This window comes from Haliotis rubra, unplaced genomic scaffold, assembly GCF_003918875.1.
Source record: "Haliotis rubra isolate DU_JTF1 unplaced genomic scaffold, ASM391887v1 Scf229, whole genome shotgun sequence".
Taxonomy (NCBI): Eukaryota; Metazoa; Mollusca; class Gastropoda; order Lepetellida; family Haliotidae; genus Haliotis; species Haliotis rubra.
This window is the reverse complement of record NW_025766325.1, coordinates 1127384-1154731: the sequence shown is the minus strand read 5'-3', so window position 1 is coordinate 1154731 and position 27348 is coordinate 1127384. Positions and strand designations below refer to the sequence as shown.

General features: G+C 39.9%; 1 protein-coding gene across 1 annotated transcript in view; it reads left to right on the top strand.

The window, feature by feature from the left end:
* Positions 1–19731, top strand: part of LOC124277879 (solute carrier family 41 member 1-like) — a 32571-nt gene extending 12840 nt beyond the window's left edge. Inside the window, 11 exon segments of the mRNA XM_046713605.1 lie at positions 7533–7577; positions 7579–7641; positions 8365–8436; positions 8901–9045; positions 9349–9495; positions 10047–10194; positions 10763–10836; positions 12219–12274; positions 12276–12354; positions 12873–13021; positions 15712–19731. Of these exon segments, the coding sequence (XP_046569561.1) occupies positions 7533–7577; positions 7579–7641; positions 8365–8436; positions 8901–9045; positions 9349–9495; positions 10047–10194; positions 10763–10836; positions 12219–12274; positions 12276–12354; positions 12873–13021; positions 15712–15897 (1164 nt within the window). The 3' untranslated portion in view covers positions 15898–19731.
* Positions 19732–27348: the final 7617 nt, after the last annotated feature.

Genomic DNA, 27348 nt, shown 5'->3' with positions numbered 1-27348 from the left:
CTCTCATTATCGGCATACGATCCTTGTCTCTCATTATCAGCATACGATCCGTGTCTCTCATTATCAGCATACGATCCGTGTCTCTCATTATCAGCATATAATCCGTGTTTCTCATTATCGGCATACGATCCATGTCTCTCATTATCAGCATACAATCCATGTCTCTCATTATCAGTATATAATCAGTGTCTCTCATTATCGGCATACGATCCGTGTCTCTCATTATCAACATACGATCCGTGTCTCTCATTATCAGCATACGATCCGTGTGTCTCATTATCAGCATACGATCCGTGTCTCTCATTATCAGCATACGATCCGTGTCTCTCATTATCAGCATATAATCCGTGTCTCTCATTATCGGCATACAATCCTTGTCTCTCATTATCAGCATACAATCCATGTCTCTCATTATCAGTATGTAATCCGTATCTCTCATTATCGGCATACGATCCGTGTCTCTCATTATCAGCATACGATCCGTGTCTCTCATTATCAGCATACGATCCGTGTCTCTCATTATCAGCATATAATCAGTGTCTCTCATTATCGGCATACAATCCTTGTCTCTCATTATCGGCATACAATCAATGTCTCTCATTATCAGTATGTAATCCGTGTCTCTCATTATCGGCATACGATCCATGTCTCTCATTATCAGCATACAATCCGTGTCTCTCATTATCAGCATACGATCCTTGTCTCTCATTATCAGCATACGATCCGTGTCTCTCATTATCAGCATACGATCCGTGTCTCTCATTATCAGCATATAATCCGTGTCTCTCATTATCGGCATACGATCCATGTCTCTCATTATCAGCATACAATCCATGTCTCTCATTATCAGTATATAATCCGTGTCTCTCATTATCGGCATACGATCCGTGTCTCTCATTATCAGCATATAATCTGTGTCTCTCATTATCGGCATACGATCCTTGTCTCTCATTATCAGCATATGGTTTGTGTGTCATCGGCATACGATCCGTGTCTCTCATTATCAGCATACGATCCATGTCTCTCATTATCAGTATGTAATCCGTATCTCTCATTATCGGCATACGATCCGTGTCTCTCATTATCAGCATACGATCCGTGTCTCTCATTATCAGCATACGATCCGTGTCTCTCATTATCAGCATATAATCAGTGTCTCTCATTATCGGCATACAATCCTTGTCTCTCATTATCAGCATACAATCCATGTCTCTCATTATCAGTATGTAATCCGTGTCTCTCATTATCGCATACGATCCATGTCTCATTATCAGCATACAATCCGCGGTTCTCATTATCGCATACGATCCTTGTCTCTCATTATCAGCATACGATCCGTGTCTCTCATTATCAGCATACGATCCGTGTCTCTCATTATCAGCATATAATCCGTGTTTCTCATTATCGGCATACGATCCATGTCTCTCATTATCAGCATACAATCCATGTCTCTCATTATCAGTATATAATCAGTGTCTCTCATTATCGGCATACGATCCGTGTCCTGTCTCATTATCAACATACGATCCGTGTCTCTCATTATCAGCATACGATCCGTGTCTCTCATTATCAGCATACGATCCGTGTCTCTCATTATCAGCATACGATCCGTGTCTCTCATTATCAGCATATAATCCGTGTCTCTCATTATCGGCATACAATCCTTGTCTCTCATTATCAGCATACAATCCATGTCTCTCATTATCAGTATGTAATCCGTATCTCTCATTATCGGCATACGATCCGTGTCTCTCATTATCAGCATACGATCCGTGTCTCTCATTATCAGCATACGATCCGTGTCTCTCATTATCAGCATATAATCAGTGTCTCTCATTATCGGCATACAATCCTTGTCTCTCATTATCGGCATACAATCAATGTCTCTCATTATCAGTATGTAATCCGTGTCTCTCATTATCGGCATACGATCCATGTCTCTCATTATCAGCATACAATCCGTGTCTCTCATTATCAGCATACGATCCTTGTCTCTCATTATCAGCATACGATCCGTGTCTCTCATTATCAGCATACGATCCGTGTCTCTCATTATCAGCATATAATCCGTGTCTCTCATTATCGGCATACGATCCATGTCTCTCATTATCAGCATACAATCCATGTCTCTCATTATCAGTATATAATCCGTGTCTCTCATTATCGGCATACGATCCGTGTCTCTCATTATCAGCATATAATCTGTGTCTCTCATTATCGGCATACGATCCTTGTCTCTCATTATCAGCATATGGTTTGTGTGTCATCGGCATACGATCCGTGTCTCTCATTATCAGCATACGATCATTGTCTCTCATTATGAGCATACAATCCGTGTCTCTCATTATCAGCATATAATTCGTGTCTCTCATTATCGGCATATGATCTGTGTCTCTCATTATCAGCATACAATCCGTGTCTCTCATTATCAGCATATAATCCGTGTCTCTCATTATCGGCATACGATCCGTGTCTCTCATCAGCATATAATCTGTGTCTCTCATTATCGGCATACGATCCTTGTCTCTCATTATCAGCATATGGTTTGTGTGTCATCGGCATACGATCTGTGTCTCTCATTATCAACATACGATCCGTGTCTCTCATTATCAGCATACGATCCGTGTCTCTCATTATCAGCATACGATCCGTGTCTCTCATTATCAGCATACGATCCGTGTCTCTCATTATCAGCATATAATCCGTGTCTCTCATTATCGGCATACAATCCTTGTCTCTCATTATCAGCATACAATCCATGTCTCTCATTATCAGTATGTAATCCGTGATTCTCATTATCGCATAATGATCCGTGTCTCTCATTATCAGCATACGATCCGCGGTTCTCATTATCAGCATACGATCCGCGGTCTCTCATTATCAGCATATAATCAGTGTCTCTCATTATCGCATACAATCCTTGTCTTTCATTATCAGCATACAATCCATGTCTCTCATTATCAGTATGTAATCCGCGGTCTCTCATTATCGCATAATGCATCCATGTCTCTCATTATCAGCATACAATCCGTGGTTCTCATTATCGGCATACGATCCTTGTCTCTCATTATCAGCATACGATCCGTGTCTCTCATTATCAGCATACGATCCGTGTCTCTCATTATCAGCATATAATCCGTGTCTCTCATTATCGGCATACGATCCATGTCTCTCATTATCAGCATACAATCCATGTCTCTCATTATCAGTATATAATCCGTGTCTCTCATTATCGGCATACGATCCGTGTCTCTCATTATCAACATACGATCCGTGTCTCTCATTATCAGCATACGATCCGTGTCTCTCATTATCAGCATACGATCCGTGTCTCTCATTATCAGCATACGATCCGTGTCTCTCATTATCAGCATATAATCCGTGTCTCATTATCGGCATACAATCCTTGTCTCTCATTATCAGCATACAATCCATGTCTCTCATTATCAGTATGTAATCCGTGATCTCTCATTATCGCATACGATCCGTGTCTCTCATTATCAGCATACGATCCGTGTCTCATTATCGCATACGATCCGTGTCTCATTATCAGCATATAATCAGTGTCTCTCATTATCGCATACAATCCTTGTCTCTCATTATCAGCATACAATCCATGTCTCATTATCAGTATGTAATCCGCGGTCTCTCATTATCGCATACGATCCATGTCTCTCATTATCAGCATACAATCCGCGGTCTCTCATTATCGCATACGCATCCTTGTCTCTCATTATCAGCATACGATCCGTGTCTCTCATTATCAGCATAATGATCCGCGGTCTCTCATTATCAGCATATAATCCGTGTCTCTCATTATCGGCATACGATCCATGTCTCTCATTATCAGCATACAATCCATGTCTCTCATTATCAGTATATAATCCGTGTCTCTCATTATCGGCATACGATCCGTGTCTCTCATTATCAGCATATAATCTGTGTCTCTCATTATAAGCATACGATCCGTGTCTCTCATTATCAGCATATGGTTTGTGTGTCATCGGCATACGATCCGTGTCTCTCATTATCAGCATATAATTCGTGTCTCTCATTATCGGCATATGATCTGTGTCTCTCATTATCAGCATACAATCCGTGTCTCTCATTATCAGCATATAATCCGTGTCTCTCATTATCAGCATATAATCCCTGTCTCTCATTATCAACATACGATCCGTGTCTCTCATTATCAGCATACAATCCGTGTCTCTCATTATTAGCGTACAATCTGTCTCTCATTATCAGCATACAATCTGTCGTTATCAGCATATGATCCAAGTCTCATTATAGGCCAGAGGATAAGCAGACACTTCGATATTAGTGCTGAAGTTCCAAATAACTTCCAGCGCATCTGATAACACATATTCATTATAATCCGCCGTGATATTACTGGAATATTCAGGTTAAAGCGGCGTAAAACTAAACTCACTCACACTATTCATGATATAGTTTTTTATCTAAAGTTATTCCATTTTCAGATGTCAATTCTATTACATTAATGTACTTGTATGATCAGGTGCTGATCATCCTCCACCTTTCTGTCATATGTAAAGCTATGGTTCTCTAGTGTAACGAGACCTCGTTTGTCTTGTACACAACGGTCTGATTGTTCCGAGGGATACCAACGTTAATTCACAAATGAAATGAAAATTCATGAAACGCTTACAAGTATTACATCCAACCTGTTTCCAGTTCATCCTCCTTGTCACGCTAACTGATCAAGTGAAAATATGGTTACAGCTGGTGTGTGGTGCTGACTCTATCAAATATGGAGGATGGGGGTCTTGTTACAGGGAGGTTAGGGAGCTTGTCAAAGTGATCATGAAGCTAAAAAGGAAAGGAAATTATGTGGAGTTTGGTTTAAGATTTGGTTCTATGTTTACATTTCTTCAACAGGTCGTATTCATAATTGAATGGATTTCTAATACATGTGATGACAATCTCTTTGAGTCAAGAAAAAAACAAAATGAATTTTTCCAGCTTTGTGGAACTTTTGACAAGACCATATGAATTATGCATTTTGTTGGAATAATTCCATCAGTTGAATAATTTATCATTTTTTTAAAACCGTATTAAGTGAAAATTAATACTTCCATTCAATGGGATACCTGTGTAGTAGTCATGGTAACTACACCTATTCAGAGATCTTTGCACCAGAATGGTCAGGAGGTTACCATCTGTGACTCTTTGGTGCACAAACACACAAACACAAAAGTGTCATCAAGCTATTTTTTTGTCTTAGCACTTTCATGTTGTTATGGAACATGGAGATCGCAGCAGCCTGTGACTCTATCCAAAGCACATGTCTATGAAAATGGTCGGTCCAGTAAGCTCAGCTAATTGTGTCACATATAACAGGTGCGATGAATTAGCTTAGTGGTTGAAGTATTCGTTCATCACGCTGAAGACCCGGGTTTGATTCCCCTCATTGGTACAATGTCTGAATTCTGGTGGTCCCCTGCTGGAATATTGCTGAAAGTGGCGTAAAACAATTTTCACAATTCACTCACATATAATCTGATGATATTTGTGATAGGACTTAGGCTTAGGCTGGCTGGTTCTTGTTAACGCTGTATTCCAGCTATATGGTGGCGGTGTGTAAATAATCGAGTCTAGACCAGCCTATCCAGTGATCAACAGCATGAGCATTGATTTATTTTTCACAAGGTTGGATTTGTCTGTTACATTTCATAAGAACTACAAGCTCATTCCAAGTCAGGATTTAATTTGTCGTAAAGACTCCAGGAAATTTATGTTCCTAACATACTAGTAATCCTTTAAAGATGTAAAATTTGCAAATGCATTTGGTGCAATTTGCAAAACACTCGAAAGAACCACATTTTTTTCTTTATTTTTAGTGCATTAACAAAATGCAGATCTTTATGGGTTACTTTAAGGCTTAGGCGTAACTGTTATAGGCCTTAGCCTAACTGAAATGTTTTTGGCATGGACTGTTTGAAGGCAGAATAGCAACTCAGTACCCCAGAACAATTGCGTTTTCATTCTTGATTTTTCTTTCTCAGCTTTCGTCCATCATATACCACATAAATACCTTTCCTCTCCAAAACACTACACACATGAATCTTACAGTTCACAAGCCTCCACCCACCAGTGATAAGCCCAATTTGTCATACAGCTTACAATCTTGTTTTAAATATGGCTGCCACATCAGCCATATAGTAAAATCTTTACTGGCCAAAATGTATCTAATAATTTAGGCTGAATACAGCTTTGACTTTCAGCTGTTTGTTTAGTTTTGACCAGGTTCATAAATACTGAGGATTTTTGGCTCTGTGGAGCATCAGAATTTGGCGTGTATGGTTTTACTAATCTTACTTCATATTTTGTTCAGTTCATGAGGATTTGTCAGTTTATCTGTGTTTGTTGACTTTTTATCCCCCCAGCATGTAATGCGGGGAGGTATAGTCGACGCCTCGTCCGTCTGTCCGTCCGTCCGTAACTGGAAAACTGGAAAACTTCTTGATATCTTTCAGCAAAAACCTGGCAGATATTTGAGGCAGATGCCAAAGTGGTGCCTTTTGCTATTTGGCAGAATTTTGGCATATTTAGTTTTCCCGGTTTCATTGAAACGATTAGGACTTAGTTCCAAAAGGGAGGGGTGAGCTTCATTTCCGGAGCACAACTGGAAAACTTCTTGATATGTTTCAGCAAAACTTGCCAGATATGTGAGGCAGATCTTGAAGTGGTGCCTATTGCTATTTGCAGATTTTTGTGATTTATTATTTTCTCAGTTTCCATGGAAACGATTCGGACTTAGTTTTAAAAAAAGTCATTAAAAAAAGTCAAGCTGGACTTTAAGTAACAGATGATTTGTTTTTTCAAATATGTGGGGGCCGGGGGAATATGTCATCTTCTGATGACTCTTGTAATACTCGTTGGCTCGTCACGTCGAAGACCCGGGTTCGATTCCTCACATGGGCACAATGTGTTAAGCCCATTTCTGGTGTCCCCCGCCGTGATATTGCTGGAATATTGCTAAAAGCGGCGTAAAACTAAACTCAGTCAGTCAGTCAGTCTTGTAATACTATGACTACATATATAACCAGGTGAGTCCAGACCTATTAAATTTCTTGCTTTATGGATTTTTATCCCCGCAGCACGTTTTGTGGGGGGTATTAAAATGGACTCCGTCCGTGCGTGCATGTGTGCGTCCGTCCGTCCGTCCGTCCGTCCGTCCGTCCGTAAGGCTCAACAGTATATGTATAGATTCCAGATGAGATTAATCAGTTTAAGAGGACTGAATTTTACTAGACTCTAGAGTAGTTGCCGGTAAGCACTATATTATTTCTGTAGTGTAGGCGTTATCCATGTTTGATGGTGTATCACTCCTAAAATGTGTGGAAGTGTATCATGCATGTCTTATTTCCTCACCTTTTTTCCAAACTCTAGAAGGGTCAGTGTACAAGCTACTTCTGTAGCTACTTCCAAATACTTCAGTCACCATTTTTGTTCAATTTCCGATTACCCAATGCTGCCCCTTCTACAGTTTACCTGTTATGTTGTTTCAGCACTGGGAGGTGTTCAGGAAAGTGTCGGAAGTATTCATCCTCGTCCCCCTCCCTACTGGGTCTGAAGGGTAACCTGGAGATGACTCTGGCATCAAGGCTCTCCACGCAGGTAACCATAGCAACAGGAGCAGCAGCAGCAAGGAGTTGATAAATGGAGGAAATGACTTGCTGTTCAATGATGCTCATTGTTCGAAATTACGAAAGCAAATCAAATTACCAAAATGTTTGGCATGTAATGATAAAATTCATAATATCCAGTCACAATCTCTCCACTGACAGTGCTAGATGGAAACAAATATCAGTAACTGAAAGAAAATGTTCACTTTGTAAATCAATTGATTTGGAATATGAATTTTATTACTTGTTTACATGTCCCATTTTGGAAAATGAGACAAAACAGGTAATTCACAAATATTTTTACACTAAACCAACGTTGTTTTAGATGAATTTACTTTTTATGTTTAAAAGCTAGAAGCTCTGTGGAAATAATTCAAAATATGTAAAACCATTATGCTGCTATCTAACACAAACATCATGTTTGACTTGGTCATTTGTCAAAGGAAGGGAAGTCAGAGAGATAATACAATTGAATTGGGGATGTGAAAAAACATAATGCAGTTCTATTTATTTAAATAAAATAATAGCAATAAATCTGAACCACTTACCTATTATAAGGGTGGTCATGAAACAGATTACATGTATAAAATATTTTGATTTTGATTTTTCAAGGCGGACTCATGGGCAGGGGATGCATGTATGTTACATAAATGGGGTGAGTGTATGATGAGATGAGTCCCAACACTGTAATAACTGTGACATTTCTGTTCCTCAGGCCAACCTTGGCAACATGGAGAAGCGTTCCGAGAAGTTAAAAATGATTGGAGGGAATATGGCGCTTGTACAGGTAACACGTTCCACCATTCAAAGACTATCTTTTTGGTAACAACGCCTTTAATAGCACTTTTTATTATGCTAACGCAGATCAGGATTATCAGGAATAAGAGGTGATGATTGAGGATTATGGGTCCAGTTGGTAGCCTAGTGGTTAAAGCAGTGCACTTCACTCCAAAGACCGGGTTTGATTCCTCACATGGTTACAGTGTGTGAAACCCATTTCTGGTGTCAGTCATCATGACATTGCTGGAAAATTGCTGAAAGCGGGGTAAGTCCTCACTAACTCTTAACTAAGGACCAGAAAGTACAGATGATCAACTGCTTCACCAGTCTATGGAGTTCTATGACTCCATAGCCGTAGTAAAGTATTAGTCATTCGCTCAAGTAAGTTTTGCTTATTAAAAATCCATATATGAACCCGAAGACCTTCACGTCCTGGTACAAATATTGATATGGTTTTTGTCACATCTTTAGGCTCAGGCGATAGTTGTGGGTTTCCTGGCATCCATGGCTGCCATGGTGATGGGCTGGATCCCGGATGGGAAGTTTGATATACAACACGGCCTACTCCTGTGTGCCAGCAGTATATTCACAGCGTCAGTAGCCAGTTTGATATTAGGTGAGTGAGTTCAAGCTGGTGTATTGAGATCTCTTGTAATGTTTGCAGGTGCATTGACCTTACCATTATGTATTGAGACCTCTTGTATTGTTTAGGGGCGGTGGGGTAGCCTAGTGGTTAAAGTGTTCGCTCATCATGCCGACGGCCCGAGTTCCATTCCCCACATGGGTGCAATTTGTAAAGCCCATTTCTGGTGTCCCCTGCCGTGATATTGCTGGAATATTGCTAAAAACAGTGTAAAACCATACTCAGTCAGTCAGTCACCTGACCATTATGTATTGAGACATCTTGTTTTGTTTACAGGTGCAGTAATGGTGGTTGTAGTGTTGGTGTCCAGCAAATTGCGCATCAACCCCGACAATGTGGCGACCCCCATAGCAGCAAGTCTGGGGGACCTGACTACTCTGTCCCTCCTGGCTGGAGTCAGTACTCTGCTGTATGAAGCAATAGGTACGGCAACTTGTCCAAACAGAAACAGAATAACTATAGTAAAAGGGAAGCATTAGGTGTTTTTTTATATTTTTCTTCTGTTGAATGGGGGCGGTGGGGTAGCCTAGTGATCAAAGCGTCCGCTTGTCACACCCAAGGCCCTGGTTCGATTCCCCACATTGGTACAATGTGTGATGCCCATTTCTTATGTCCCCCACCGTATTATTGCTGGAACATTGCTGAAAGCGGCATAAAACCATACTCTCTCACTCACTCTTCTGTTGAAAAGCATATACATGCACCAATATGTTGTTTCCTCTCCTTCAATAACTGGAGTCTTTCTTCTGATTAAGCATTGACGGTGGCTATTTTCTTTCAACCATTTTCTGAATTTGTCGGACCATGCTGAAGAGAGATTCCTCTCTAACATTTCTCTAATTTTATTAAAAATACATATTTGTAAAAATTTGTCATGTTCACAATACTGCTCAAATAAGCAATTATACTTTCACATCTATTGCTGTTTGTATTTGCCAATGGCACCACGGTAATTGGTGGTGTTTTGTTTTCAGGAAAACAGCACTGGCTGGCTCCAACTATCATAGTGTTCTTCATGTTGCTAATACCTGTGTGGGTTGTGATATGTGTTAAAAATAGGTATGTGAATGACGTGATCTACTCGGGGTGGATTCCAGTGATCAGCGCCATGGCAATCAGCAGGTGAGTCTCATGTTGTGGATAGTACATTATACTGGGAAGATCAGGTTAGAATTGATCTTCAGTAACATATGCTTGTCGTAAGATGCGACTAACGGGATCGGGTGGTCAGGCTCGCTGACTTGGTTGACACATGACATTGTATCTCAGTTACATAGATCGATGATCATGATGTTGATCACTGGATTGTCTGGTCCAGGCTCGACTATTTACAGACTGCCACCCTATAGCTGGAATATTGCTGAGCGCTGTTAAACAATAAACCTAACCAAATGTGGTCAAGCCTTGGTAATACACCAATACAGCTGTTGTGATACTCCTGGACTCCAACAGTTAACATTTGTCTATAGCAACAGTAAACATGACAGTTAAAAAATTATCGAAAATATTTCCCTAACCGAAATTTTGTGAAAGGAAAATATTTTTTGTAGTCTTTTATAACAAGTGCTTGTAAAGTGTATTTATAAAATCCCTTTCTAGAAGACTGAAGCTGGCCAAGTTATATAATGGTTTTTGTATACATGTTCCTGTAAATAGCAGTTCTTGTACCATTTCTCGATATCTCTTTCAGCATTGGAGGATTGATTTTAGATTATACAGTGTCAACACATGATGGAATAGCGGTCTTCCAGCCCGTCATCAATGGTGAGGACTGGCCATATTAGTGTATTATAAGCTTTACAAAATCATAGCAACCAACAAGTAAGGGACTGTTTATAATTTATGGCAAGGTGGGTGATGATGATTTTAAGGGGGGATTTCCTATTTTGTTCTGGGGAGGTAGGGGGGTCATCAATTTTGTACACATGTACTTGAGGGGATGTCATTGATGTTGTACATGACATGCAGGGTGGGGGTGGGTGGGGGTTACTTACTTTGTACATATATTTTGGTGAAGGTCATTCACATTGTACATTTTTCTCCATTAAAATCATTATCAACACCCCAGCCATAAATTATGTATGGTTCTTAAGAACCTTCATCCAAAGTCACAAGTGTCCTTGGTATCTAAAGCACAGCGGTGTTATGTCCCTTTGGCATATCAAAAACTTACGACCATTTGTTTAATCCTAGATTTATTATTTTCATGGCTTGATAGCACCCTACTGAGCTCTATCTATCATCTAGTACCATGACAAGTCAGTTCTCTCCCTTGCCCAGTAACAGGTACCTACACATACACCATTAATTTCCAGGGTGGAACTGGTCTTCAGCAACCCATACTTTTTCTAAGAGGCATGACTTTGTTGATGTATGTCACTGTATCCCAGCTGAGCTGAACAATGCTCATGATGTCAATCACTGGATTGTCTGGTCCAGACATGAATATTTACAGACTGCTGTCATACAGCTGGAATATTGCTGAATGCGGCGTTAAACTACAAACAAACACATGGTGAAGATTTCAGCCAGTGTTGGAAGTGATTATTACTAACCATCTACTGGTCTCTATGTACTTCTGTTAGTAAATATGACAGACCCATGCTGTAACTATGGTAGCTGTGCTCTGCTAGTGTTTTCTCATGTTCTCAATACTATTGAAGCAGGTTGTAGAGTCATCCCACAGTTGGCATCCTTACCTTGTCAGCTTCATGACAGGCGTTAATCTCTTTGGTCATGTGGACAAGGCATGTGCCTTAAGGTCAGGTCAATGGTTCATATCTAAACCATCACAGGATTCAGAAAATTGTGTGGTTTCTACATTTATATATACAAACCCATGAAGATACGGGTTAGAATTGGTCTTCAGCAGCCCATGCTTGTAGTAAGAGGTGACTAACAGGATCGGGTAGTCAGGCTCGTTGACACATGTCATTGTATCCCAATTGCGCAGATCGCTGCTCATGATGTCAATCATTGGATTGTCTGGTCCAGACTGGATTATTTACAGACCGCCGCCATATAGCTGGAATATTGCTGAGTGCGTCGTTAAACAACAAGCAAAACAAAACAAAATATCATGTACACTTAATACCATGTGTTGTTGAAAGTCTGGTGTTAACACATAATACCATGTCATGTTGCAGGTGTGGGCGGTAACCTCGTCGCAGTACAAGCCAGTCGTATATCTACATCCCTACATAAAAAACTGTGTGATGGGAGAGTTGCCAGACAGTGCGCCTCGTGGCTGCCCCAACCCTATTTCAACTTTCTTTGGCAGTAGTAAGTTCACCATCCCTAGCCACAGAAGCTGACATGATATACTACTTACCCATAAACAAGTCATCATTTTCGTTGTTATTTTGCAGAAATATTCGTGATTTTGATTTGTTACTGATAACTGATAATATGGATATTTTTAACTTTGTACTCGTTTCTGATGTTAAGAAGTATGCATTTGCTTTGTAGTTATTTTTTTAATTATTCTTCAAAATGTAAGAATATGTTTCATTATAATTTGATATGTTACATCTCTGAAAAATGGAATGGTGAGCTTAGACAAATTTGTTGTACAAGGGAGATAACTCTATGGATATACTGCTTCTTCATTAGTATTTATGTGTTCGGTGATAGTATCTACACCAAAATATTTTATGTAGTGATCACTTGGTATCAGTGTCAATATCTACACCAAAACTTTATGTTCATTGTAAAGAAGCTGTATACCCCTAGAATTATCTCCCTGTTCTTCATGCCAACTTGAAATTGTCATTTAACGAGGTTAAATTCTGTGTCCACAGGTACCAACTCCAAGGCAGCCAGAGTGTTGTTGATGCTGGTAGTGCCTGGCCATCTCATCTTCCTCTATGCCATCTCCTACATGCAGGCAGGTCACACGTCTATCACCCTCATCTTCGGGGTCAACTACTTGACAGCTGCAGTCCTTCAGGTAAGACTCTGGGCAAAACTGGTCCCTTATGCCCATTGCTCGTGCCCCATTATAATAGTGGGCATGAATTGTTCCCCTGTACCCATTGCTGGTGCCCCATTGTAATAGTGGGCTTAAACAGGTCCCTTGTGCCCATTGCTGGTGCCCCATTGTAATAGTGGGCATGAATTGTTCCCCTGTGCCCATTGCTGGTACCCCATTGTAATAGTGGGCTTGAACAGGTCCCTTGTGCCCATTGCTGGTGCCCCATTGTAATAGTGGATATGAATTGTTCCCTTGTGCCCTTGTCTGGTGCCCCATTGTAATAGTGGGCTTGAACAGGTCCCCTGTGCCCATTGCTGGTGCCCCATTGTAATAGTGGGCATGAATTGTTCCCCTGTACCCATTGCTGGTGCCCCATTGTAATAGTGGGCATGAACAGGTCCCCTGTGCCCATTGCTGGTGCCCCATTGTAATAGTGGGCATGAATTGTTCCCCTGTGCCATTGCTGGTGCTCCATTGTAATAGTTAACCCATTGTTGGTGGGCCCAATTGTAATAGTGGGCATGAATTGTTCCCCTGTGCCCTTGTCTGGTGCCCCATTGTAATAGTGGGCTTGAACAGGTCCCTTGTGCCCATTGCTGGTGCCCCATTGTAATAGTGGGCATGAATTGTTCCCCTGTACCCATTGCTGGTGCCCCATTGTAATAGTGGGCATGAACAGGTCCCTTGTGCCCATTGCTGGTGCCCCATTGTAATAGTGGGCATGAATTGTTCCCCTGTGCCCATTGCTGGTGCCCCATTGTAATAGTGGGCTTGAACAGGTCCCTTGTGCCCATTGCTGGTGCCCCATTGTAATAGTGGGCATGAATTGTTCCCCTGTACCCATTGCTGGTACCCCATTGTAATAGTGGGCTTGAACAGGTTCCTTGTGCCCATTGCTGGTGCCCCATTGTAATAGTGGGCATGAATTGTTCCCCTGTACCCATTGCTGGTGCCCCATTGTAATAGTTGGCTAGAGCAGGTCCCCAGTGCCATGGGGCTGTGGGGTAGCCTAGAGGTAAAAGCCTTCGCTCGTCACGCTGAAGACCTGGGTTCGATACCCCACATGGGTACAATGTGTGAAGCCCATTTCAGGTGTCCCCTGCCGTGATATTGCTGGAATATTGTTAAAAGCGGTGTAAACTCACTCACACCCTAGTTCCCTCTGCTGCTGGTCCCATGTGATGGGTTGTAGTCAAAAGGGCTGAAAAAAAAGCTCAAAGGGCCGAGGCTAAAAGTCAAATGGGCCGAAATGAAAAGTCAAAAGGGCCGAAAAAAGGGCTGAAAAATAAAAATGTAATAAATTACATAGTAAAATAGTGTAAATTGTGTTTAGTTGTTGTTATTGTTATTTAAATGGAATTTGAACATGAAACTCAAATGTTTTGTTGTTGTAAGTTTTTAATCCAAATCTAATTAAAACATGGGATGTTTGTTTTTGTTGTTGTAAGTTTTTGATCCAAATCTAATTAAAACATGGGAGTCTTAACGTTTTTATTGTAAAGTATCTCGACTCAGTGTCTTAACTAATGAACTCTCTTCAATTGACATGGACATCTCATCCAGTTCACTTGCTTATGAACCAAACTACAAAGCAATAAACAAAATCAATATTCCAGTTAAAGTTGTAACACCTAACTGGACTCAACAAATAGAAGGGGTTATACAACTAGACCCTACAATAACACAACTAGATTCTCTGGTCCAAACAGCTAATGACAACCAAACACAAACTAAAATTATTTCTGTCAACAGCACTGTTCTCAGTGTTCTGCCAACAAATATACCATTTGCGAAGTGTCTCCAATATGACCATACTCAAAAGACTTGTACAGAAAACCAACATTACACTAAATGCGGCAGAAATAACCATACATTTGATAAATGTAAAGCTGGTCTTTACTGCATCCATTGCCGGATATCAGGCCAACGAATGAATTTGTGTAAATCATGAACGAATGAACTTGTGTAAATTATGAACGAATGAACTTGTGTAAATTACCAGTATATTATTTTTGTTAATTATGTGAACTTGTGTTAATTAAGTAAATTATGAACTATATGTATTGCCGTTACATGTAAACTTGGCTACATGCTTGGCTATTACCATGCCATTACCATTTTATTAATGTTATGATGATATTATGTTTCAATGCTATATGTGTCAATAAATAATGTAAAACCTTTCTAAACTTTTTTTTCTGTTAGGAATAAGGCCCATATGACTAGGAATAAGGCCCTTTTGACTTTTTTTCTCGCCCATTTGACTAGTTCCCCATGTGATCCCTAGTGTAATACTTGGTAAGACTGGTTCCTAGAGCCTAAGTTCCCAGTTCGTGCTTGGTTCCCTCATTCATTGACTTTTTCTATTTTACACCGGCCCTTTTGACTTGGCACCTACTCTCGGACTTGGTCCCAATTTGTCCTTGAACTGAGTAAATTGATCAAACTAGGTGCCCATTTGACATAAAATCAATAGTTCCCATTGGGAACCGATGACATATGTCAACCAAGTCAGGGAGCATGACCGCCTGATCCCGTGAGTCGCATCTTACGACAAGCATGGGTTACTGAAGGCCAATACTAACCCTGATCTTCACGGGTCGTTAGTCACCAGATCTTCAGACCCACAGATTATGAATCTTACTGTTTGTGCTTCCATGTTGCAGGTGATATTGCTGCTGTATATTGCCAACTGGATGGTCCACTTCATCTGGAGAACGGGGGAAGACCCAGACAATATTGCCATCCCATACCTCACAGCTCTAGGGGACCTCCTTGGAACTGGTCTCCTTGCCATAGCTTTCCATATTCTTTTTCTCGTTGGAGATGGGGATGCTGATGTTGGAGAATAGAGTGACCTCCCTTGACTGGTTTCTCTCATTCTGTGACAGGAAGATTATGTTGATGAAAATGTAACACAGTGCTCAAGGACTACACAGCGTGCGCCTCACTACATCCATAAATCCCTGTCCACGTCTTCAGTCGTAACAGTAGGAGCATGAAAGAGTTGCTTCCCTTGATATGAATTTGAAGCCTGTGAGGTTGCCCGTCACTATTTGCATATCTATGTCCTTGACCTTGAACTGTTTTTGGAGAGTGAAAGAGAACGTGTAAACTATGTCATTGTGTATGTCAGTAAGTTATTACACCTTATTTGTCATCCTATGGGATTTATGATTGACATTAATTTAACATAATGCTGTATATGGAAGATGTCATTGTAATCTGGGCAACAGGACTGATATATTGAGGAATATTTACCCAAGGAAACTAAATGTAGCTATCCATTTCTATAGTAATGGAGTAACCTCGTGGAATCTTGGCACAGCAGTTTGCTGTACAGACTTATGTCCCTTAGCCAGCCAGGATCCGCCTATTTGTTCTCTGATATGCTGTTTTATTATTGAAATATTGTTCAACATGGCATTGACTCCCTCACTTTTAAATTTGAAATTGTTTTATTATTTTTCAGAAATATTGAGAGACAACTCAATGAAATCAAAGTTATCAATGATGACAAATGTCTAAAAAGCGACTAAAACACTTCGTCTGTTAATGTAAGTGATGCAATAAGGTACTGAATCATTGAAAAGAGTATGGTGTTGGGGAACCCTAGTTGTAAAGTGTTCATCAATCACGCCAAAAACCTGTCTTTGATGATTTCCAACATGGGCAGTGTATGTGAAGCCCATTTTTTGTGTTCCCCGTTGTAATATTGCTGGAAAATTGCTATAAGTGATGTGAAAACAAACTCACTCATTGAATAGGGTTTAGTCCTTGTTCTTTTCAGCAAAAGGTTCAGTGAGTTCAAAACACGTAAGCCATAATTGTACAAAGGCAGTTATTTATCTTGTATATATCTATAGCCAAAAACAGGAGGTGCTCACGCTATATAATTCAGACAAAGCGTCAATATGTGTTATTTTAATGTTAATCTTGTTCATGTTTCCAGTCAGTTTTAGATACAATTGAAGGTTGTTAGTTACAGGGTTAAATACACAGGGAGAATCAGTACCTGGCTAATGGGTTACAGGGTTAAATACACAGGGAGAATCAGTACCTGGCTAATGGGTTACAGGGTTAAATACACAGGGAGAATCAGTACCTGGCTAATGGGTTACAGGGTTAAATACACAGGGAGAATCAGTACCTGGCTAATGGGTTACAGGGTTAAATACACAGGGAGAATCAGTACCTGGCTAATGGGTTACAGGGTTAAATACACAGGGAGAATTAGTACCTGGCTAATGGTAGTGTTTATGCATGTTATTTTAATGCTTTGAGGTTTTTTTTATAACAGTTAAGCAGCTGAGATTCCTTTCAATAAGCTTTTAGTCAGAGTAACTGTTATTTCCCTAATAATGCTAACTACCATCTAATTTTCTCTGAATGACCAATTCTTGATATTAAAAGTCATTCCTTAATACATCAATAGCTATGATTATGTTGTTTCCCGGAAAGATAATTTGAAAATCAAATAATTGATATTCTCTTCCCTTTGAAACAAGGACAAGGTGATTTGGGGAATTATTTTTAGGTGTATTTTTTATGGTCAAATTCAAATACATTCTTATGTACTCGCATCACTTGCTCAAGCAACGAAGGGGGCCGTGGGGTAGCCTAGTGGTTAAAGCGTTCGCTCGTCATGCTGAAGGCCTAGGGTTTGATTCCCCACATGGGTACAATGTGTGAAGCCAATTTCTGGTATCCCCCACCGTGATATTGCTGGAATATTGCTAAAAACGGCATAAAACCATACTCAGCCAGTCAGCTCAGTCAAGCAACGTAAACCTACTTTGTGCGATATATGTCATCTGTCAATTCCTGTAACATTTGCATCAATTGTAACCATAATCGTCTCAAAAACCGATACACTGCAATGTGAGAGTCTGTGATACGAATAAATACTGTAATGCTTCATCCTGTATCAGTAGTCTCATCAGTTAGAGATGGTGGCCTAGTGGTTCAAGCGTTTGCTTGTGACAACGAAGACCCGGGTTCGACTCCATACATGGGTACAATGTGTGAAGCCCATTTCTAGTGTCCTCGTCCTGATATTGCTGGAATATTACTAAAAGTGGCGTAAAACTAAACTCACTCATCAGTTAGTTATTTACACATCATTTGGAAATGTTGGATGAACCAGAAATATTCCCATAGTTGAGATCATCTCTGTTTGGTGAAGGCTTTATAGTGTTCATTCATTACAAGTAAAGTGTCTGTTTTATCCAAGACGAAATCTTATCTATTTTGTAAATATAGTCATTAAGTCAGAGAGGAAATATAACCCATCATCCAGTGATGAGAATTTTCCGCAGATCCGCGGAATTCCGGGAATTTCATAAGGCCAAGGGTCATTTTTGTGAATCGACTAAATCCGTTGACAATTGTATGAATGTGCTTCAGCAGATTTAAAGTTTTTTAATGGTTGCTGTGTCCATGATATTGTCATTTCTGAGCCAGTTTTAAAGGTCTAAAATGCCTAAATATCAGGAGCTTCAGCTAGTTTTCATAGTTTTTCTCAAACTTCATTCTCATCCCTCATTATTAGCTATTTACTGTTGGGCAGGATGATATGATCAATTCAGCCAGTGAGCAGAGGGATTCAGGATTTTGAATTTTGCTTGCAACTGCCTAAGTCAAAAGTTGAAAAAACTTGAAAAAAGCATTGATAAATATGGCATCTATAAAAGTGGAGTGTAGGAGAAGAGGGGGTGTTAGATTCACTGTAGCCAAACTGCATGCACTCCCTGTCTGCCTTGTGCTACTCACCAACTGTTAGATTCAAGTCGATGACTCGCTTCTAGATGTGGATGTGCATACCAGGACAAGCACGTCCATGTCTTCTTAAGAAGCATCCAACTTTGTTAAGTTGTTGTACGTGTATTTGAAATACTGAGTTAGATTTGGTGTGATTAACTGTATGGTCAGCCATACTATGCAAAATTTGTCATACATAGTGCCTTATACGAGTTAGATGCTGTTATGTTTAATGTGTTGGTGTGTGACAGGAGTCGTGCTGCTGTGTATGGAAGATGGGGATGTGGCGTGAGTATTTCTGAGAGTGGTGTGAAACAATAATGAAAACAATTAAGGAAACATTGAGCTTTATTTGTAGCAAGAATTGACCCAAAACCTCAGGGCCTGCACTAGTCTGCTAGTCCTATATTCCCCTAGTCAGAGACAGGTGAAAAGTTTGAAGGAAATAGTGATATTATTAAAATCAGAATTTTTACTCCGATACAATACACATGTACAGGATTATCTGATGACAACCCATAGCAGGGCCACATCATACCAGAGAGGGGGGAGTCAGGGTAGCCCAGGTGGTTTAAACCCAGGTTCGATTCCCAACATGGGTGAAGCCAATTTCTGATTGCTGAAATATTGCTAAAAGTGGCATAAAACTGAAGTCCCTCCCTCCTTCACTCACTCACTCACTCACTCATTCATACCAGAGTAATGGATCGGATGTTAATAAGACTGAAATTGTACAAGTGACTGACAAGTCTTACTGGAACTTCTTTTTTGAAAAGATTTGAGTTCTGCTTATGGTGCCTCTTGTTGCTACTGCTAGTATTTATATATACTAGTACTTGCCATCAAAAGTTTAGACTCACTAGTGTAATATAGCCACTTACCTCAGGCAACTGTTCTAAACTAGATTTGGCAAAGTATTCCATACTGTTTAAAGGTGCTGTTTACACATGAACTGATGTATTGTAAAACAAATTTGTAACGTTGAAAAGATTATTGTCATGAGTTCAATAAATGATAAAAATCAGTGAACATTGAAGAATTTACAGCACTTTACACCAAAATGCAGCTGTTCGCATGCACGATATTTGCACATGCTTTTAAGCAATTTGATGCATGATCCTCGTGCAATTCATTTGCATAAGGTTTGCAGTTGGTTCCCCCAAGTTAGTGGAGAAATCAATCTTCAATGTAACCATAGTTATATACATAACATATGGTGATTGTTTTAAGTGAGTCTAAACTTTTGATGGGAAGTATATGTTAGTTTGGATAGAAAGCTAACTATCTCCGGCATTCTTACATTGAATATATTAGAGTAGGGCTTTTTAACAAATGGTATATCCAGGTTAGATGCTAAACTATATGACAGCATAGCCTCATGAGACGGTTTTTTACCACATCCAGGTAGTATATCTGTGATCATTATGTAAATAAATATGTTGGTCTGCTATGAATTTATTTGTCAAACTTGATGTATGTGACAAGCTGACACAGTTTTTGTATTTGTATTTTTCACAAGCATGTATGTCACTTTGTTTAATTGGCCCAGTCATGGTGAAATTTATACACGTCCTACTGCTGGTCATATGGGCATATTTTATTTAAATCAACTCTCATCAAAGCTATCTGATGTTAAAATACAATCAAATATATCACATACAAGCATGAGCTGGGTCAGTATGGGTGACCAAGTGATCCTAGGCACTTGGCTTGTCAGAAACATGTGTTAGTGGGTTTGAATCCCAGCCTTGTCACATTGTGATTTTAGGTTCCTCTGTACCATACCAATGGTCATGATTTTCATCAAATTGGTGGAATATGACTTAGAAGTTCCTACAGCTTGACATAAAACTGACATGCTTTATACTTGACACATAACCCACTAAACGTACAAGGGGCGGTGGGGTAGCCTAGTGGTTAAAGCGTTCGCTCGTCACGTCGAAGACCCGGGTTGATTCCCGACGGGTGCAATATGTGAATCCCACAATTTGTGATTCATTCAAGACTTTGATAAAGTTGTGTTCTCTAACTGGATGTCAGAAACAAATTTAACTGGTTTTAGGAAATATAAATATCAACATATAACTATGGTTACTTTTTAAAGATTTATTTATAGTTTTTGGAATTAAATGCAAATGCAATTTATCTCTGTTATCTGTATTCGAGGTCAGAATATGTCCCCAGCATCACCTACTTGTCATAAGACTGAAATTAGTGGGGTAGCCTTGTGGTTAAAGTGTTTCCTCGTCCCCAGCATCACCTACTTGTCATAAGACTGAAATTAGTGGGGTAGCCTTGTGGTTAAAGTGTTTCCTCGTCCCCAGCATCACCTACTTGTCATAAGTCTGAAATAAGTCTTGTGGTTAAAGCGAAATTAGCATCACCTACTTGTCATAAGTCTGAAATTAGTGGGGTAGCCTTGTGGTTAAAGCGTTTCCTCGTCCCCAGCATCACCTACTTGTCATAAGTCTGAAATTAGTGGGGTAGCCTTGTGGTTAAAGCGTTTCCTCATCTTACTCGGTTCGATTCCCCACATGGGTACAAGGTATGAAGCCCATTTCTGGTGTTCCCGGCTGTGATATTGCTGGAATATTGCTGAATGTGGTGTAAAACCCAACTCACTTACCTACTGAAATTAGCATTGGACAGTCTCTGGTGTGACCTTGACCTTTCGCCACATCCAACAGTGCTCATGACATCAACCATTGGTTTGCGTAATCAAGGCTGCTGTAATGCTGTGTAAATATTGGTGAAATATTGCTGACTACAGCATAATAGAACATCAGCTCAATAACTTTTACCTGTACTATAAACAATATACTAAAATATTTAGCTTTAGTCAGGATCTGTGTTTGATTTATTATATATCGGTGATCAAAGGTCTCTGGTTAAGTATAGCCTAGAGAATAACCTAATAGTTCACGTGTCTCATCGCTTTATGCAGTGTATGAAATAAGGCCCGTCCAACCGCCCGAGACGGTCTAGATTTCTGACGGACGGTCTAAATTTATAGCTAGCCAGCCCGATGGTCTGGTCAAAATTTAAGATGTTCCACACATCTGAGTAAATTCACCATATTTGGTCTGGTTAAATCCATTTTGGGCTGGTAACATTTTGAAGTTACCAGCCCTGATGTCTTGCTGGATTTGGGCCTATTTCAGACACTGCTTTATGTTACTATGTAGTATCTAGTCAGCATGTTAGGTGATACTGGCAAACTGTCATAGGAGTATCCAAACTGGACAAATACTTCAAGCGAAAAGTATGAGTTGGACTCAATGCTGCCATCTCTGTAAGATGATAACTAGCTGGTTGGCAATATATTATGAAACTTTTATGAAGTACATCCAAGAAATATATGCAAACAGATGCTGTAAGATTTTCACGAAATAATGTAAAGATGACAGAATGAATTATAAGTTTATAAAGAAAAATTGTTTTGTGTAAGTTATAGGTAAACATTTCATGGTGTCAAGTATCCTATGTTGCGGGGAGTGGTGGGGTAGCCTAGTGGTTAAAGCGTTTGCTCGTCACGCCAAAGACCCGGGTTCGAATCCCCACATGGGTAAAATGTGTGAAGCCCATTTCTGGTGTGCCCTGCCGTGATGTTGCTGGAATATTGCTAAAAGCGGCGTAAAACCAAACTCAGTCAGTCAGTCAGGCTATGTTACGGTGGCTGTAATATACAGGCTTGGCATCCAGTGTATCAGATTTCATTTTCAGTCAGCCCATATTTTATTTATAGAATGATTTTGTTTAATTGAATTTCAATTATTATCTGGTAAATCTGGTTTGGATCTGTAAACTGATCTAAAAATTAGGTAATTAATGATCACACTGTGATTGCAAATGTTTCTGTATGAACTTAAGAAGTAAATAGATTTATTATGTATTGTACTTCTTTTGAATAATGGGGCATCAAATTTGTTTTTGTGGTGTATCAATCTACCATCGCCATTTATTGGCAGGGACACGCAGATGTTTATTACATTGTATGTCAGTTCTTTTCTTTGATGTAAGGCACACAGTCACTTATATGTCGCCAAAACATATTTACACTGGTGGTACTGTTTTTTATATACTCAATGGACATACATACATTTCCAGAAGCCAAAACATGCGCTCTGCTTTGGCCAGAGCAATTTTATTTCTTGTTTTACGGATCCGCCGGTCATATTTTAACAAGAATAAGAAAAAAAGAATTTTTTCCCACTCAAAAAAAAGAATCCTTATGTTTTTAATGGCCAAAAATGGAATGTCCCCAAATACACTTCATAAACTGCCCAAAGTAAAAAACTTTTAGTATTTAAAAGGAATATTACTTTGACTGGTGATTTTTCTTTTCTCCTGCCTTTAGGTTTTCTGAGGACAAAGATCCATAAAACAAGAAATATAATTGGTCTGACCTTTCTATGTTATGTTGGTATTATGAAAGAGGTAACATATATATGTGGATTCACCTTTGTTATATTCAGAAGTGGGAAGTGTTGATCAGTACAATGTATAATTTGATATCAAAACAAACCAGTTTTTGAGTAGATGCTCATTACATGATGTACACCCCTAGCCTGGTATTTTGGATGAAATATGAATGTTACACACCATTTCTCTCAGTATAAGTGTATCTTCTTTTAGTTATAGTCATTGTCATCTAGTTTAGTACAACTGGGCCCAGATCCACAAAGTAACTGTATCGTTGCAACCTGTTGTAACTGTATAGTTTACCATAGGCTACACATTTTAAGGGGCTGTGGGGTAGCCAGTGCTTAAAGCCTCTGCTTGTAATGCGAAGACCCCATTCGATTCCCCACATAGGTACAATGTGTGAAGCCCATTTCTGGTGTCCCCCGCTGTGATGTTGCTGGTATATTGCTAAAAGCAGCATAAAACTCACTCACTCATGAATGTCGTAGCGCTACGAACGCTTTGTGGACCCTGATCTGTAACTGGTTATGTTACATTGGTGTGTTAGGCAACAGGTAACTTCTTTGAGAGGCATTTAGAAGTTGGGACAGTAAGGAAGGATGACAATATATGGATGAACATCTGTGAGAGCTCTCACAGCAATAAAGAAGTTGTTCATCCATATATAGTTATCCTTCCTTAGAGTCAACTATGTTCACTGGGTGGCCGGGCTCATTGACTTTGTTGGGGCGGTGGGGTAGCCTAATGGTTAAAGCGTTGGCTCGTCACGCCGAAGACCCGGGTTCGAATCCCCACATGGGTACAATGTGTGAAGCCCATTTCTGGTGTCCCCTGCCGTGATATTGCTGGAATATTGCTAAAAGCGGCGTAAAACCAAACTCAGTCAGTCAGTTAGTCATTGACTTTGTTGATGCATGGCATTGTCGATAGATTCTCTTGTCAATAACTGGAGAGCCTGGTTCAGATCTATTTAATTATTGAGTGGGATGAACATCAAACAAGCAAAGTAAATGTCTGGTTTTGTTTTACCATGCCGATGAGCAGTGTATGTTTGTGATGTTGCAATGTACTGTGTTTTATAAGTGTAAGGTTGTATACTATGTTTGGTGAATGATGGTGTTATTGGGAGATGTGCTTTGTATATTTTGTTCTGTTGTGTACATAAAAAAAACTATTTTATCCTTTGTGATAATGTCACAAATGCGTTCTAAAACTATTTTAATAAAACATATCAACAGGATTAGTTGTTTTTTATTCTTATGTTCAAATAACATCACTTCTCTGGCTGTCTCTTGTATGTTCTTCGGTGATCTATCTTTGAGGAGAGCTGTGTCATGATTGACTCAGCTTAGAGCATATAACATCAGTTCTCAAGCTGGCTGTCTCTTGCATACACTTCCAGAATCTTTCTGTGTGGAGAGTTCTGTTATGATTAACTGCGCTTAGAGCGTATAACATCAGCTCTGTCTGTCTCTTGTATGTACTTCATCTCGTAAAAATCTTATGCTGGAATGTAAGTGTTTTTGCAAGACCAACCAAACTGACCAAACATTCACCCCAATTATGATGTTCTGTTTTTAGGTTTAGGGTGATCATCATTTGCACCTTAAATCAATATTCATTGTCTAATAATATCCCAGAAAAGGGGGTTCACTTCAGCACACTGGAATCCCTACCCCCCCTTAAAACAATTTTAAAAAAATCAAATTAAATTTAAAAGATAAATAAATAATAAAAAAATTATATAAAAAAAATAAGCACCCCCTGTATTTTTGCAATGATAGGTTTTCGACAGTACATACAAGTTCCATTTTTAATGTTCACATTCACCAATACATTTAACATTAAACATTCCAGGGCAATAATTGTACAGACATGGTTTTGTATGAAAATGAGTGGGGTATTTTTTTATAAAATGAACAATTATCATCATAGAATCAACATGGTTTCCAATATATTTGTCGTTTTTATGAGTCAAAGGGTCATATTTTTAAAGCCGACAGGAGTTGCTGCCAATATACCAAACTCGAATGTTCACAGTGTTTGTTGGTTAACGCCGCACATCGTAGGGACACAATGACATGTGTCAACCAAGTCAGCGAGCCTGACCACCCGATCCCGTTAGTCGCCTCTTAGGACAAGTATGGGTTACTGAAGGTTCATTCTAACCCGGATCTTCACGGGTTGGTATGGAACCATGTTAATGTTCATGGTTGCATACTTTATTTTACCAAAATGGGTTGTGCCGGGATTTCAGGTTGGAAATTCCGCTGCCAGGTTGTATAAAAGTAGCGACCCAATGCGCATGTATACATTTATCAGGGTACCTTTATCAGCACACCCGACAAACATCGGAAAAAACATCCTTCTATATGTGTGTAACACTTCAGGTGTTTACTATTACATAACATGGTATGGTATCATTTCATATCTGCGTCACTCTGGCGGAATATGTACAATGCAATCTGATTCAATGTACACAGTTAATGCGTTAGAATGCAATAATCGCTTTATCAACATACATGTAAGTCAGTATGACGTCAGGGACTAGCGATATACATAAACGATCACGTGCACTTCCGGGGTTCAGCAGCGATGTACTTATATGTGACCTCGACACTTTGTGCTTGTCGTAGGAGATGTTGCAATACGTGTCGCCGTTCCCTGATGGTTGATGATGCTGCAGTATCAGCTGCTAGTTATTCTCGGTCACTAATTTACTTGACCCGTGAAGGTCCGGGTTAGAATATTGATCTTAAGTAACCCATGCTTGTCGTAACAGGCGACTAACGGGATAGGGTGGTCAGGCTCGCTGACTTGGTTGACACATGTAATCCGTTCCCAATTGCGCCGATCGATGCTCATGCTGTTGATCACTGGATTGTTTGGTCCAGACTCGATTATTTACAGACCGCCGCCATATAGCTGGAATATTGCTAAACTCACTCACTCACTAATTTACTTACTGACATAAAGCAGATATAGCAGAAGTATTACCGACTGGCCAACCTGACCCATGCCATTTAATTTCTGATCACTGCCACAAGCCATCAACAAACCGAAGCATACACCGACTTTTGAACGCTGTCACATGCATCCCCTGAAACTAACCCAACTCATCAGTGAATTACATTAATGTATTCCCTATTTGCGGAAAGAAGGAAGAAAAAACTTTCAGGATGACCCGTGAATTGTTGGCTTCGGATCAACTGCAGCTTTATTAGCGTGACGTCATCATAATGATTTAACTGCTTTGCATTCCTCGACCTTCGTCATAGCATCCTCCTCTAACAACGCCAGATGCTTCAGTCGTGACGCATTCGCAGCAGCTTGTTCACGCTGGTTCAATACCATCGTAAACATCGTCGTCAACAACATTGTTTATACTGACGTACGCTGCATAGTCAAATATATAATTGTAGACAACAAGGAAGTGACCGCTCACGTACCTCGGCGAGCTGATACGCCTTCAGCATGTAAACAAACGAAACACGGATATCTTACTAGTAAACTATGTACTCATCAGGGGGTGTTATAAAATTTATCTTAATACTTCCTGCTTAAGTAACAGGCGGCGTCAAGGTATAGACGTGTTTGTCATATACAGTCAGTGGAGGTATCGTGTTATGGCTGCAATGGCGGACCTGCCAATGCGACCCCAAACAAATGGCAAAAAACTACCTGTATGTGATAACTGTGTACAAATAAGTAGAGGGAGGTGGGGTAACCTAATGTAACATGTTATATTTGGGATTACACTTTCTTTGTTAAGTACAGATTCTAGTACTTTTGTTAGGTTGAGTCCTATACGGGATTCGAACCCACACCCTCAGAGTCAGGCACCTAATCGCCAGCACACAAAGTCAGACGCCTATACCGCTCAGCCACCGCGACTTCCACAAAAATTGAAGTCGGACAATTGGTAGTCTAGACTGCAGACTTTGTGTACCCCTCTGATAAGTGTTAATAAGTAGTAAGCTAATGATTCGATCGTCCGCTCGACATGCTTGGGTTCGATTCACCGTATGGGTACAATGTTTGAAGCTGGAATATTGCTGAAGGCGGCGTTAAACAAGAAACAAGCAAACTTAATACCAAACCGGGCGGTGGGTAGCCTA